Source organism: Salvelinus fontinalis, chromosome 40 (assembly GCF_029448725.1).
Source record: "Salvelinus fontinalis isolate EN_2023a chromosome 40, ASM2944872v1, whole genome shotgun sequence".
NCBI lineage: Eukaryota > Metazoa > Chordata > Actinopteri > Salmoniformes > Salmonidae > Salvelinus > Salvelinus fontinalis.
The window spans coordinates 10,449,523-10,464,390 of NC_074704.1; the positions used below are offsets into that span (position 1 = coordinate 10,449,523).

At 46.1% G+C, this 14,868-nt stretch overlaps 1 protein-coding gene and 1 long non-coding RNA gene across 2 annotated transcripts; one reads left to right on the forward strand and one right to left on the reverse strand.

Moving 5' to 3' along the window:
• On the forward strand, positions 1-2,124 carry LOC129839170 (uncharacterized). The gene is made up of 3 exons (XR_008756999.1): positions 1-89; positions 163-221; positions 1,747-2,124. It is a non-coding gene; the product is annotated as an uncharacterized LOC129839170 (long non-coding RNA).
• A 5,476-nt stretch (positions 2,125-7,600) lies between these two features.
• LOC129839264 (uncharacterized) lies at positions 7,601-11,485 on the reverse strand. Its single transcript, XM_055906574.1, has 4 exons — positions 11,376-11,485; positions 11,236-11,291; positions 7,871-11,159; positions 7,601-7,790 (listed from the first exon to the last, which is right to left on the reverse strand). Exons 1-3 carry the CDS (start codon positions 11,402-11,404, stop codon positions 8,350-8,352), a joined length of 2,895 nt encoding a protein of 964 aa, XP_055762549.1. The 5' UTR covers positions 11,405-11,485; the 3' UTR covers positions 7,601-7,790; positions 7,871-8,349.
• Between the last annotated feature and the right edge of the window lie 3,383 nt (positions 11,486-14,868).

Sequence of the window (14,868 nt, forward strand, 5' to 3'; positions counted from 1 at the left end):
TCTTAAGAAAGAACCAAAACATTTGCATTTGTTCTGAATATGGTGGTTTTGTTTAGAAAAATAGCTATGGCTTTAGAACTCTTGTTAAGGTTAGCGGTTCCATTTATTGATCTAGTTTCTGTCCATTGTCTTACAGTTTTGTAACATTTGAATGTTTTGTAGAGTTTCTTGGGTATGTTGCCTGCTAATTGGAGAGAGAACCAGTTCTAATAACCCAAAAGGTGAGTGGTTGTTCTACATATTGATTTGGTTCAAATAACCGTAGTTATATAAACTCAGCAAAAAAAGAAACGTCCTCTCACTGTCAACTGTGTTTATGTTCAGTAAACTTAACATGTGTAAATATTTGTATGAACTTAACAAGATTCAACAACTGAGACAAACTGAACAAGTTCCACAGACGTGACTAACAGAAATGTAATAATGTGTCCCTGAACAAAGGGGGGGTCAAAAGTAACAGTCAGTATCTGGTGTGGCCACCAGCTGCATTAAGTACTGCAGTGCATCTCCTCCTCATGGACTGCACCAGATTTGCCAGTTCTTGCTGTGAGATGTTACCCCAGTCTTCCACCAAGGCACCTGCAAGTTTCTGGGGGAAATGGCCCTAGTCCTCACCCTCCGATCCAACAGGTCCAAGACGTGTTCAATGGGATTGAGATCCGGGTTCTTCGCTGGCCATGGCAGAACATACATTCTTGTCTTGCAGGAAATCACGCACAGAACGAGCAGTATGGCTGGTGGCATTGTCATGCTGGAGGGTCATGTCAGGTTGAGCCTGCAGGAAGGTTACCACATGAGGGAGGAGGATGTCTTCCCTGTACTGTGGCACACTGCCCCAGACCATGACGGACCATCCACCTCCAAATCGATCCCGCTCCAGAGTACAGGCCTTGCTGTAACGCTCATTCCTTCGACGATAAATGCGAATCTGACCATCACCCCTGGTGCGACAAAACCGTGTCTGGTCCAGCGACAGTGGGTTTGTGCCCCTAGGCGTTGTTTCTGGTGAGGACCTGCCTTACAACAGGCCTGCAAGCCCTCAGTCCAGCCTCTCTGTCTATTGCAGACAGTCTGAGCACTGATGGAGGGCTTGTGCGTTCCTGGTGTAACTCGGCAGTTGCTGTTGCCGTCCTGTACCTGTCCCGCAGGTGTGATGTTCGGATGTACCGATCCTGTGCAGGTGTTTCACGTGGTTTACCACTGCGAGGACGATCAGCTGTCCGTCCTGTCTCCCTGTAGCGCTGTCTTAGGCATCTCACAGTATGGACATTGCAATTTTTTGCCCTGGCCACATCTGCAGTCCTCATGCCTCCTTGCAGCATGTCTAAGGCACGTTCACGCAGATGAGCAGGGACCCTGGGCATCTTTTGGTGTTTTTCAGAGTCAGTAGAAAGGCCTCTTTAGTGTCCTAAGTTTTCATTACTGTGACCGTAATTGTCCACCGTCTGTAAGCTGTTAGTTTTATATTCATTATACACGCAAAGTAGTATGTTAACATGAAGTATTTTCCAATATAGAATCCAACAAAATTGTAAAATAGATTGTATGTAAAAGCTTAACTGTTGTTCATTAGTTTACTCCAATTAGGGGAGGGGTGGTAGGGTTAGTGGAAAATATTGTATGTGTGATTGGAAATGACGCAGGCATTACATTGATAGATTGTAGCTTCTATCTGAAATTAAAGCTGCTCTACCCCTAAACAAAACAAGGCATTTTTCTATTTTTAACTTTGTCTTTGTTTCCTAGGTGATTATGGATATATTCCCCTAACTTCACCAAAAGTAACCGGCTCCTATGCCCCAGCAGAAGTAATAGCGCCCGTGTCTCCGCAGACGCAACAAGACCACGGCACATGCGGCAGGACACTGGCAGATGCAGAAGGCGCCCTTGCTTTGGCAGAAGAAACAGGACCCCGGCAGATCTGGCAGGCGCCTTTTCCCCGGCAGATCTGGCAGGCGCCTTTGCCCCGGCAGATCTGGCAGGCGCCCTTACCTCAGCAGAAGCAACAGGACCCCAGCAGACGTGGCAGGCCCACGTGCCTCAGCAGGTCTTTGACAAAGAAATTGATACTATTGTTGCATGATTTAATGATTAATAAACCATTTAATTTCTGCCTATAAATTATACCAATTATTTTCTATATTTTGCTTAAAGAATCAGTTTAAAGTTGTGTTGCTGGTACGTAGTGTCTTAATAAATAATTCATACCCCTTGACCTATTTCCCCCAAATTGTAGCCTGAATTCAAGTGCATATATATATTTTAAATTACCTATCTACACACACTACTCCCATAATGTAAATATGTTTTTGGAAATGTTGACAAATGTATTGAAAATGAAATGCAGAAATTTCTCAGTTAAGTAAGTAGTCACACCCTTGAGGCAATACTTTGTAGAAGCCCATTTGGCAGTGACTACAGCGTTGAGTCTTTCTGGGTAGGTACCCTTAGAGTTTTCCACACCTGGATTGTTCAACTTTTGGCCATTTTATTATTTTCAAAAAATGTCACGCTCTGTCGAATTTGGTTGTTCCTTGCTAGACAACCATTTCAGGTCTTGCCATAGTTTTGATTTAAATATAACTTGGCCACTCTGGAACATTCGCCACCTTGGTAAGCAACTTCTGTAGATTTGCCTTTTATGTTGTCCTGGTGAAAAGTGAAATCATCATCCGGTGTCTGGTGGGAAAGCAGACTGAACCAGGATTTCCTCTAGGATTTTGCCTATTCTTAGGTCATTCAGGTTTATTTTTCTTTATCCTGAAACACCCCAGTCCTTAATGATTGATAGCATACCCTAACATGATGCCGCCACCGCTATGCTTGAAAATATGGAGTGGTGATCTAATGTATTGGATTTGCCCCAAACACAACTCTCTGTATTCAGGACCATTTTAATTGTGTTAACATTTTTTGCAGTATTACTTTGGTGCTTTTGTAAACAGGATTCAAATGTTTTATTCTGTATTGGCTTCCTTTTCACTGTCAATTAGGCTAGTATTGTGGAGTAACTACGTTGGTCCATCCTCAGTCTTCTATCACAGCCATTACACTAATTGTTTTAATGTCACCATTGTCCTCTTGGTGAAATCCCTGAACGGTGTCCTTCCCTTACGGCAACTGGGTTAGAATGGAGGCCTGTATCTTTGTAGTGACTGGGTGTATTGAGACACCAGAGTGTAATCACTTCATGCTCAAAGGAACAATCTATGTCTGCTTTTTTTCTACCATCTACCAATGAGTGCCTTTTGCCAGGCATTGGAAACCTCTAGTCTTTATAGTTGAATCTGTTTGAAATTCACTGCTCAGAATGCATCTTAAGCAAATGTTTACTCCTGAACTGATTTAGGCTTCCCCTAACGAAGGGGTTGATTTGAATACTTAATGACCCAAAATATTTCAGCTTTTCGTTTGTAATTAATTTGTGCAAAAATTATTCCATTATTCCACATTATGGGGTATTGTGTGTGTAGGCTGGTGACAAAAAATATACATTTTAAATTCAGGTGATGTGGAAAAAGTCACGGGGTGTGAATACTTTCTGAAGGCACTGTAAGCGTGCAGTATCATACGTGCTCTCAATGGTTCCAACCATTGTTGTAGGAATAGGTCAAACTTGCTCGGCGCAGCCAAAATGAGTTGGTCAGAAAAGATCAAAGATTGCAGTCATTGCAAAAATATATTGTGTGAAATCATTAACTAGAGTGAGTAGAAGTAGAACTTATGCAAGTCAGAGGTCAGGGACCTGGCAGTGTGGTGCAATTACAACACCCTCTCAATGTGAGCAAGACAAAGGAGTTGACTGTGGGCTTCAGGAAAAGGAAGCCCGAACACGACCCCATTCACATTGACGGGGCTGTAGCGCAGCAGGTCGAGAGTTTCAGGTTCCTTGTCTACATCCCCAACAAACTATCATGGTCCAAACACACCAAGACAGTCGTGAAGAGGGCACGACAACACCATTTCCCCCTCAGGAGACTGAGAAGATTTGGCATGGATCCCCAGATTCTCAAAGTTACACAGCTGCATCAATGGTGAGCATCCTGACCGGTTGCATCACCTCCTGGTGATATGGCAACTGCTCGGCATGTGACCGCAAAACGCTACAGAGGGTCATGAGTATGGCCCAGTACATTACTGGGGCCAAGCTTCCTGCCATCCAGGACCTATATACTAAGCCGTGTCAGAGGAAGGCCCAAAAAATAATGAAAGACTCCAGTCTCCCAAGTCATAGACTGTTCTCTCTGCTATCATATCCCGTAAAGATCCATTCATATATTTTGGCCAATCACAGGGATCTTTTATGTTTTTTGTCTGGGAGTCGGATTTAGCAGCAGCACCACTGTCATCGGGGAGCGACGAATCTGAGTCAGGGTCCAAGATATTAGGGTCTCCGCCAGCATTGTTTGGAGGTGTGGCCACCCGTTCTTATTCACCCAGTGAGCTCTCATCATTGGTGGAAGTGGATGGCTCCTCCGGTTCGCCCTCTTCACTGCTAGAACCAGCGAAAGGGGGCTCGTCCCTCTCGGCGAATGAACGCCTGTCCCCGGAGGCTTGTCGTTCTCTATACCGGCTGATGGACATAGCTGCACGCTGATCAATTTCAGCAGCCAATTTCTTTCGTTTAGAGATTGTGCCTCTTTTCTCATTCATTTTTTTTTATTTGCTTCATTCATTTTTGTCTCTTAGACATTACATTTAAGTCATTTAGCAGACGCTCTTATAAAGAGCGACTTACAAATTGGATATATATTTAACCAGGCGAGTCTGTTAAGAACAAATTCTTATTTTTCAATGACAGCCTAGGAAGTGGGTTAACTGCCTTGTTCAGGGGCAGAACAACAGATTTTTACCTTGTCAGCTCGGGGATTCGAGCTTGCAACCTTTCGGTTACTAGTCCAACGCTCTAACCACTAGGCTACCTGCCACCCCAGACATGGTAGAACATTTGTTTCAAATCTCTGTAGCTTACTTTTAGCTGATGATATCTACTAGTATGAGCTAGCTAACGTTAACAGGATAGGTTAGGCTACTGCCTAAATCATCAACAATCTTCGTCACACAAACAAAAAAACAATACAATAATTGAATTGGCAAAATCCAATTTATTAATGATTCACAGTTGGATAATCCCATATAAAACACACACATCACCATAACTACTAAAGATAGTAAGAGTGAACTTCGGGAGAGGAGAAAAAAAGGGTGGGGGCGGGAACTGCAGCAATGGCTATGAGCTGGTGGCTGGGGTGCGGGCGGTTTAGAAGCGGATCAGGGGCACCGGAGGGTGGCAACCAATTGCCAAAATGACTGCCGCATAATCTTGCCTAATGGGAGGGCCAGCCCTGTTTGCATCATGCAGAGCTATGCAACGGTAAGCCTAATTAAACATTAACTCACATCTGTCATCACTATTATGTTGATTCATTCCAGTTACTCATTTTGGATTGAAAACGTATAGGCAGCCGGGCCAGCCCCAGTTTGAATGTAAACCAAATTTATTCACATTTACTCCTGACACACAAATAGACTATAAATACATAACGTTACCAATTTGTTTACCCTGACCAGATGTACATGGTGCATAGACTGTACACAGCTGCTATTATTAGCCTACATGGTCAGACTGAAAAATCTAGTGTTCATCCCATACAGCATGTCAGATCTCTGTTTAGGAGTAGCCTGGCTGCTGCAACATTTATATAATGAGTTTTTAATTGTCTGTCCGGAGTGATTATGTTATCACCATTACTAAATAAAAACATAAGTGAAAAGCCCACTTGAGCTGGCATTAAAAAAAAAATGTGCTGGGTCACTAATTGAAATGCATTCCAAGAGACTACCTCATGAAGCTGGTTGAGAGAATGCCAAGAGTGTGCAAAGTTGTCATCAAGGCAAAGGGTGGCAACTTTGAAGAATGCCAAACATATTTTTATTTGTTTAACACTTGTTTTGGTTACTACTTAATTCCATATATTACTCACCATCTGGTTTCGGACATACAGTATGTGGCAAAATGTGACACAAAGGGTTAAATATGTGCCACCACCTAGATATTGGAGAGACAACAAAACTTTGCCATCTATAAAAACACATTATTCAATGTTTTTCTGTGGGCTATAGTAGCAAAGGCAAAATTCTATATTTTATCAAAACATTGCGATAAAATGTTGATACTTGAATGGCCCAAAAACTCATCTAATTGCTCATGGTATGAACGTTTAAAACAATTCCATATCTTAGCTTAGTACTCTCCCTAAGGCTCAGATTGATGTTGAAGAATAAGTCTGGATTGTTAACACCGTGTACAATGCATGCCTACATCTAAAGTGCACTACATGACCAAAGTTATGGACATCAGCTTGTTGAACATCTATTTCAAAATCATGGGCATTAATATGGAGTATGCTCCCCCCAATTGTAGCTATAAAAGCCTTCACTCTTCTGGGAAGGCGTTCCACTAGATGTTTGAACATCTGTGGGGACTCTTTCAGCCACAACAGTGTGAGGTCAGAAACTGATGTTGGTTGATTAGGCCTGGCTCGCAGTCGGCATTCCAATTCATGCCAAAGGTGTTCAATAGGGTTGAGTTCAAGACTCTTTCCAGGCCTGTCAAATTGTTCCACACCAATCTCAAACCATTTCTGTATGGACCTTGCATTGTGCACGGTCATACAGAAACAGGAAAGGTCCTTCCCCCAAAATGTTGTCAAAGGTGGAAGCACAGCATTGTCTAGAATGTTATTGTATGCTTTAGCGTTAAGACTTCCCTTCACTGGAACTAAGGGGCCAGCCCAAACCATCATAAACAGCCCCAGACCATTATTCCACCAACACATTTTGTTTGGCACAATGCAGTCAGGCAGGTAGCTTTCTCCTGGCATTAGTGAAACCCAGATTTGTCCTGCCAGATGGAGTGATTAGTCTCTCCAGACAAGGCATTTACATTGCGCTTGAGCCCAATATCGCCAGGCTTTACACCACCCCCACAGACAAGTGGAATTGCACATTGATTGTAGGCTTGTGTGCAGCTGTTCATCGAAACATGCTTCATGAAGCACCTGAACAGTTCTGGTGCCAACAATGCTTCCAGAGGCAGTTTGGAACGCTAAGTGTTGCAACCGAGGACAGATGACTACACGCTACAGCCCTGTTGTGTGATTGTGTGGCCTGTCACATTAAGACTTACTTGACCGGGGATGCTTTAGGAGGGTGGAAATATGCTAAACTAACTTGGAAAAGTTTCAACCTATGACTATGCCACATTGAAAGTGTGAGGTCAAGGCCCTTCTACTGTCAATGTTTGAATATGGAGATTGCACGGCTGTGTGCTCGATTTTATACGCTTCAGCAACGGGTGTGGCCGAAAAGCCAAATCCAGTCATTTGAAGGGGTGTTAACATAAAAAGGTAAGACATTTCACCACTTAACACTAATGTAGAGCCAATCTTGGAATTTGAACAACCAGTAGCAAAGGTAAAAGCTAGCTATTTGAAGACTGAACCACATTCTTTTACTGCCAACTGTACTGGTAACCCACACCATCTGTTTGAAATCAGCAAGCACAAGAGTACCCTCAGTACTGCAAAGACACTAGATATTGGAAAGTAAAATAGTTTATTGATTCAATCATGCAAGAGTAGCAAGAACAAGAACTTCCTGGTCAGAACAAAAGCATGACTGAAACCTGAAAAATTAGAACAGTGTCAGCAACAGAATCATATGTCATCAATTTGACAATAAAAGTCTCACCATCAGATTCTGAAGGATGAATCCACCATTAGATTTTCCTGTTGGCAGATACATGGTTAGTACAAAGGATTTCAAATTCAGAGAACAAAGTTAAGACCAAATTAAAGTTGCATGTTACCTTGTAGGATCCTTTACTAGTGGTGGGTATGAGCTTGGTTCAAATATGCCAACATCACTGTCATTGAGAGCATTTCCACTGTCAACAGGCATAGCCTCGCTAGGAGTGTAGTGGGTTTGGGAGAAGACAGTTCTGCCATTCTCATAGTGCGATTTGGAACTGATTTGGAACTGAGAACTACTAGAGGCGCCATCTTTAGTGCTTTCGTAGTGCTTCTGCTGAGGAATGGGGTTCGGTTGCTGCTGGGGCATTTGAGCTGGATACCTCACTTGCTGGGGTTCGACGGCCAGTTCCTTCTGCTGCTGGGGAAAATAAGCTGGATGCCACACGAGCGGAGGCTGCTGGGGAATGGAGGCCTGTTGCTTCTGTTGCATGGCGGCCAAATGATTATGCTGCTGGAGCGTTTTAGCTCGATACCACACTTGCTGGGGCATGGCGGTCAATTCCTTCTGCTGAGGTTCAGTGGCCAGTTGCTTCTGCTACAGGTGCATGTGAGCTACATGCCATTCTTGCTGAGGAATGTGGTTCGGTTGCTGCTGGGGCATTTGGGCTGGATACCTCACTTGCTGGGGTTCGACGGCCAGCTCCTGCTGCTGCTGGGCTTCGACGGCCAGCTCCTGCTGCTGCAGGGGATCGACGGCCAGCTCCTGCTGCTGCAGGGGATCGACGGCCAGCTCCTGCAGGGGATCGACGGCCAGCTCCTGCTGCTGCAGGGGATCGACGGCCAGCTCCTGCTGGGGATCGACGGCCAGCTCCTGCTGGGGATCGACGGCCAGCTCCTGCTGGGGATCGACGGCCAGCTCCTGCTGGGGATCGACGGCCAGCTCCTGCTGGGGATCGACGGCCAGCTCCTGCTGGGGATCGACGGCCAGCTCCTGCTGGGGATCGACGGCCAGCTCCTGCTGCTGCTGGGGATCGACGGCCAGCTCCTGCTGCTGCTGGGGATTTTGAGCTGGATGCCACATGAGAAGAGGAATCTGTGGCATGGCAGCCAGATGATTTTGCTGCTGGAGCATTTTAGATCGATACGACACTTGCTGGGGCACAGACGTCAGCTTCTTCTGAGGTTCAGTGGGCGGTTGCTTCAGCTGCACGGGCATTTGAGCTGAAATCCACGCTTGCTGTGGCACGGCGGTCGGTTGCTTCTGCTGCAGGGGCATTTGAGCTGGATGCCACGCTTGCTGGGGCACGGCGGTCGGTTGTTTCTGCTGCAGGGGCATTTGAGCTGGATGCCACGCTTGCTGGGGCACGGCGGTCGGTTGCTTCTGCTGCAGGGGCATTTGAGCTGGATGCCACGCTTGCTGGGGCACGGCGGTCGGTTGCTTCTGCTGCAGGGGCATTTGAGCTGGATGCCACGCTTGCTGGGGCACGGCGGTCGGTTGCTTCTGCTGCAGGGGCATTTGAGCTGGATGCCACGCTTGCTGGGGCACGGCGGTCGGTTGCTTCTGCTGCAGGGGCATTTGAGCTGGATGCCACGCTTGCTGGGGCACGGCGGTCGGTTGCTTCTGCTGCAGGGGCATTTGAGCTGGATGCCACGCTTGCTGGGGCACGGCGGTCGGTTGCTTCTGCTGCAGGGGCATTTGAGCTGGATGCCACGCTTGCTGGGGCACGGCGGTCGGTTGCTTCTGCTGCAGGGGCATTTGAGCTGGATGCCACGCTTGCTGGGGCACGGCGGTCGGTTGCTTCTGCTGCAGGGGCATTTGAGCTGGATGCCACGCTTGCTGGGGCACGGCGGTCGGTTGCTTCTGCTGCAGGGGCATTTGAGCTGGATGCCACGCTTGCTGGGGCACGGCGGTCGGTTGCTTCTGCTGCAGGGGCATTTGAGCTGGATGCCACGCTTGCTGGGGCACGGCGGTCGGTTGCTTCTGCTGCAGGGGCATTTGAGCTGGATGCCACGCTTGCTGGGGCACGGCGGTCGGTTGCTTCTGCTGCAGGGGCATTTGAGCTGGATGCCACGCTTGCTGGGCCACGGCGGTCGGTTGCTTCTGCTGCAGGGGCATTTGAGCTGGATGCCACGCTTGCTGGGGCACGGCGGTCGGTTGCTTCTGCTGCAGGGGCATTTGAGCTGGATGCCACGCTTGCTGGGCCACGGCGGTCGGTTGCTTCTGCTGCAGGGGCATTTGAGCTGGATGCCACACTTGCTGGGCCACAGCGGTCGGTTGCTTCTGCTGCACGGGCATTTGAGCTGAATGCCACACTTGCGGGGGCACGGCGGTCGGTTTCTTCCGCTGCACCACCATTTGAGCTGGATGCCACACTTGCTGGGGCACGGCGGTAGGTTGCTTCTGCTGCAGGGCCATTTGAGCTGAATGCCACACTTGCGGGGGCACGGCGGTCGGTTTCTTCCGCTGCAGGGGCATTTGAGCTGGATGCCACACTTGCTTGGCCACGGCGGTCGGTTGCTTCTGCTGCACCACCATTTGAGCTGGATGCCACACTTGCTGGGGCACGGCGGTAGGTTGCTTCTGCTGCAGGGGTTTTTCAGCTGGATGCCACACTTGCTGGGATACGGCGGTAGGTTGCTTCTGCTGCAGGGGCATTTGAGCTGGATGCCACACTTGCTGGGGCACAACGGTCGGTTGCTTCTGCTGCAGGGGCATTTGAGCTGGATGCCACACTTGCTGAGGCACGGCGGTCGGTTGCTTCTGCTGCACGGGCATTTGAGCTGGATGCCACACTTGCTGGGGCACGGCGGTCGGTTGCTTCTGCTGCAGGGGCATTTGAGCTGGATGCCACACTTGCTGGGGCACGGCGGTCGGTTGCTTCTGCTGCAAGGGCATTTGAGCTGGATGCCACACTTGCTGGGGCACGGCGGTCGGTTGCTTCTGCTGCACGGGCATTTGAGCTGGATGCCACACTTGCTGGGGCACGGCGGTCGGTTGCTTCTGCTGCAGGGGCATTTGAGCTGGATGCCACACTTGCTGGAGCACGGCGGTCGGTTGCTTCTGCTGCAGGGGCATTTGAGCTGGATGCCACACTTGCTGGGGCACGGCTGTCGGTTGCTTCTGCTGCAGGGGCATTTGAGCTGGATGCCACACTTGCTGGTTCATGGCAGTCAGTTGCTTCTGAAGTTCAGTGGCTTGTTGATTCTGGGGCATTTGAGCTTGATATCTCATTTGCTGAGGTTGCTGGGACATGGGGGCCAGTGCCTTCCGCAGGATGGAGGCCGGATGTTTCTGTTGCGCTTGCATTTGAGCTTTTGGAGAGTTATATTTGCCATATCCTAGAGACCTAAGTGATCCTGCATAGAGCCATGCTGCATTAGAACCCAGTGCAGGAGACCAATCACCTAGGTTAAAAAAAATATTTAAAAATGCCAGTTTAAGGTTATGGAACTATGTAACTGTTATTTGAAATGAACTCACCTTCTGATGTAGAACACGTTATCCCTCCAATTAGCAGGCAACAAAGCCAAGAAACTCTTCAGGAAAAAGAATGTATGTTATAAACATAGCTACCTGCAGGACAAGGGAAACCAACTAAATCAAGACTTTTAAAAACATACCTGAAAGCAATTCCAATCAACACAGCCATTTTGCCCTCAGAACCTCACCAGTATTCAGAACTAATGGTAGGCATACGTCCTACCAGAATATTCCTTTTACAATATTTGCCAGACTTTTGGTTGCTCCTTTTAAAGGAATCCCAGACCCTTCTAATGTCGTTGGTAATTAAGGACAGCTGTCAGCCACTGAACTACATTACATTTCTATTTCCAAATTGACCCCTAAATCCTACACCCTGGCCTAAACACTTCTGTTAATCAGAAAAGATTGAATAGGGATAAGCAATATGGCCACAATTATATCCAGCCTATCAGAAGGCAAGGTGAAGCAATTAACGTATTTCTTTAACCTATCTGATCGTTTCAAATGCCCATAAGTGACTAAGTGGTAGGTGTAGGGGCTAGGGGTTGATTTGGAATTCAGAATTTACTCAGGTGTGGTTGATTCTCTAATTGAGTTCCTGACAGGTTTGACAGCCCTTACTCTAAAGCACACTTCAAACTCATTACACGGAGGACTGAGTGTCTGTGGGTTTTCGTTCCTTCCTTGTACTTGATTGCTGAATTAAATCACTAATTACTCCCCTCACCTACAGTAGTTGTCTAGATCTTAATTGAAAGGAAAAAACAAAAACCTACAGACACTAGGCCCTCCATGGAATGAGTTTGACACCCCTGCTCTAAAGTAGGAAACACATTTTGTCTTGGCACTTCATCGATCGATTTAAATTATTGCTTGTACAAAATTCACTTGGTTCATTTGAAGATTAGAGGCTAAATGAGCAGTTAGGAACCATTATTTTACACATGCCTTTTCATTCAGCATAGCAACATTAGATGATTAACAGTTTCATTTGCACATAGCGCAACATCTTGGACAAATTCTGAATTCAGACAGACGCCAATTAAATACTCACATCATGCAAACACACCACACACATATGCTTTTGATGATCTGAGTCTTTAATTTTTCAGAAGCAAACATATAGTAGGGCTGGTTTGAGTGGCAGGGCTAAAGCAACTGACTGTAGACCAAAGTCAAGAAGTAAAGTCAGGAGAGGTGCATCTGCGACAACCGAAAGTCGGATACTAATGTCGTTTTCCAACAGTAAGGCTCAGATCACCATGGCAGTGTTGCCATTGTTTATAAAAGGTTTCCTTTATAATGTCAAAAAAACATGTCTCCAACACCCACTAACAAACTGAAATAATTAGTGTACATTATACAATCAGTAAGAGAGAGAGAGCCTCAATTACATCATTCATTTATGCACTGTAGGTTACATGTGAATTTTAGCAAGTTGGTTCCTGTTTCAGTCATGTTTTTGGTCACATTTGCATGGGTCGAACAAAAACACTACTGATTGGTTGACAATAGAGCCGCCCACAATGCAGGTGGTGGATGCAGGAGGAAGTTGGTGAAGAGCAACTGCAGAAACTTGGAGTCAAATCTTCATTACCTTTGATCACATGATTTTTGTCAAGTTCATGCAGTCGACATATAGACCCACGTCAGAAATGTTTTAGCCCCAGAATGCAACACACTTTCAAAAGAGGTGACCAACTATTGTCACCGACTTGACAACAGTGATCCCCTAGAAGGTGCCGACTATCTCCATAAAATGTCTCCCTCATGTGGATGAAATAAAACACAAGACAACAACCCATCACATCATCCTCTGATCGTCTACCCTCTTTCGTGGACGCATTTTTTCCAATGTTGTCTCAACTTTGATTGCAGTACACATCCACAAACACAGACACTTGGCACTGCATCCCTACTAATTATCCTTAATTCCAAGTCTTTGCCTTGAAAATTCCCATCCACTTTTTAAGGAATTTATTCGGATCAACTTTTCTTTCTCTTTGGAGTGTTGTTTTCTTCTCCTGTTTCTTTCAGCACAGCAGTCAGATAATCTGGTCTTTTTTCTGGTCTTTTATATTCACCCCAAGTGCTCCAATACTTCTTTACTTTATTGTACGGCCCTTAATGTCTAGAAATCTGCACTCACTCCCCTCTTCCACTGCTGTAGGCTGGCCAACAGTGACTGGATCTTTCATGTACAGTTGAAGTCGGAAGTTTACATACACTTAGGTTGGAGTCATTAAAACTTGTTTTTCAACTATTACACACATTTCTTGTTAACAAACTATAGTTCTGGCAAGCCGGTTAGGATATCTACTTTGTGCATGACACAAGTCCTTTTTCCAACAATTGTTTACAGACAGATTATTTCACTTATAATTCACTGTATCACAATGTATCACAATGTATCACAATTGTATCACAATTCCAGTGGGTCAGAAGTTTACATACACTAAGTTGACTGTGCCTTTAAACAGCTTGGAAAATTCCAGAAAATTATGTCATGGCATTAGAAGCTTCTGATGGGCTAACTAACATAATTTGATTCATTTGGTGGTGTACCTGTGGATGTATTTCAAGGCCTACCTTCAAACTCAGTGCCTCTTTGCTTGACATTATGGGAAAATCAAAAGAAATCAGCCAAGACCTCAGAAAAAAATGGTAGACCTCCACAAGTCTAGTTCATCCTTGGGAGCAATTTCCAAACACCTGAAGGTACCGCGTTTATCTGTACAAACAATAGTATGCAAATATAAACACCATGGGACCACACAGCTATCATACCGCTCAGGAAGGAGACGCGTTCTGTCTCCTAGAGTTGAACGTACTTTGGTGCGAAAAGTGCAAATCAATCCCAGAACAACAGCAAAGGACCTTGTGAAGATGCTGGAGGAAACAGGTACAAAAGTATCTATGTCTACAGTAAAACGAGTCCTATATCAACATAACCTGAAAGGCTGCTCAGCAAGGAGGAAGCCACTGCTCCAAAACCATCATAAAAAAGCCAGACTACGGTTTGCAACTGCACATGGGGACAAAGGTCGTACTTTTTGGAGAAATGCCCTCTGGTCTGATGAAACAAAAATAGAACTGTTTGGCCATAATGACCATCGTCATGTTTAGAGGAAAAATAGGGAGGCTTACAAGCCGAAGAATACCATCCCAACCATGAAGCACGGGGGTGGCAGCATCATGTTGTGGGGGTGCTTTGCTGCAGGAGGGACTGCTACCACTTCACAAAATAGATGGCATCATGAGGTAGGAAAATTATGTGGATATATTGAAGCAACATCTCAAGACATCAGTCAGGAAGTTAAAGCTTGGTCGCATATGTGTCTTCCAAATGGACAATGACCCCAAGCATACTTCCAAATTCTGGCAAAATGGCTTAAGGACAACAAAGTCAAAGTATTGGAGTGGCCATCACAAAGCCCTGACCTCAATCCTATAGAAAATGTGTGGGCAGAACTGAAAAAGCACATGCGAGCAAGGATGCCTACAAACCTGGCCCAGTTACACCAGCTCTGTCAGGAGGAATGGGCTAAAATTCACCCAACTTATTATGGGAAGCTTGTGGAAGGCTACCCGAAACGTTTGACCCAAGTTAAACAATTTAAAGGCAATGCT

What these genes read in the sequence shown, in the direction of transcription:
- LOC129839264 (XM_055906574.1), bottom strand. Translation starts at nt 11,404, where the DNA reads ATGGCTGTGTTGATTGGAATTGCTTTCAG. An exon ending in TTGATTGGAATTGCTTTCAG is followed by an intron (nt 11,292 to 11,375) that starts GTATGTTTTTAA and finishes TTTTTCCTGAAG; the next exon opens with AGTTTCTTGGCTTTGTTGCC. An exon ending in AACGTGTTCTACATCAGAAG is followed by an intron (nt 11,160 to 11,235) that starts GTGAGTTCATTT and finishes TTTTTAACCTAG; the next exon opens with GTGATTGGTCTCCTGCACTG.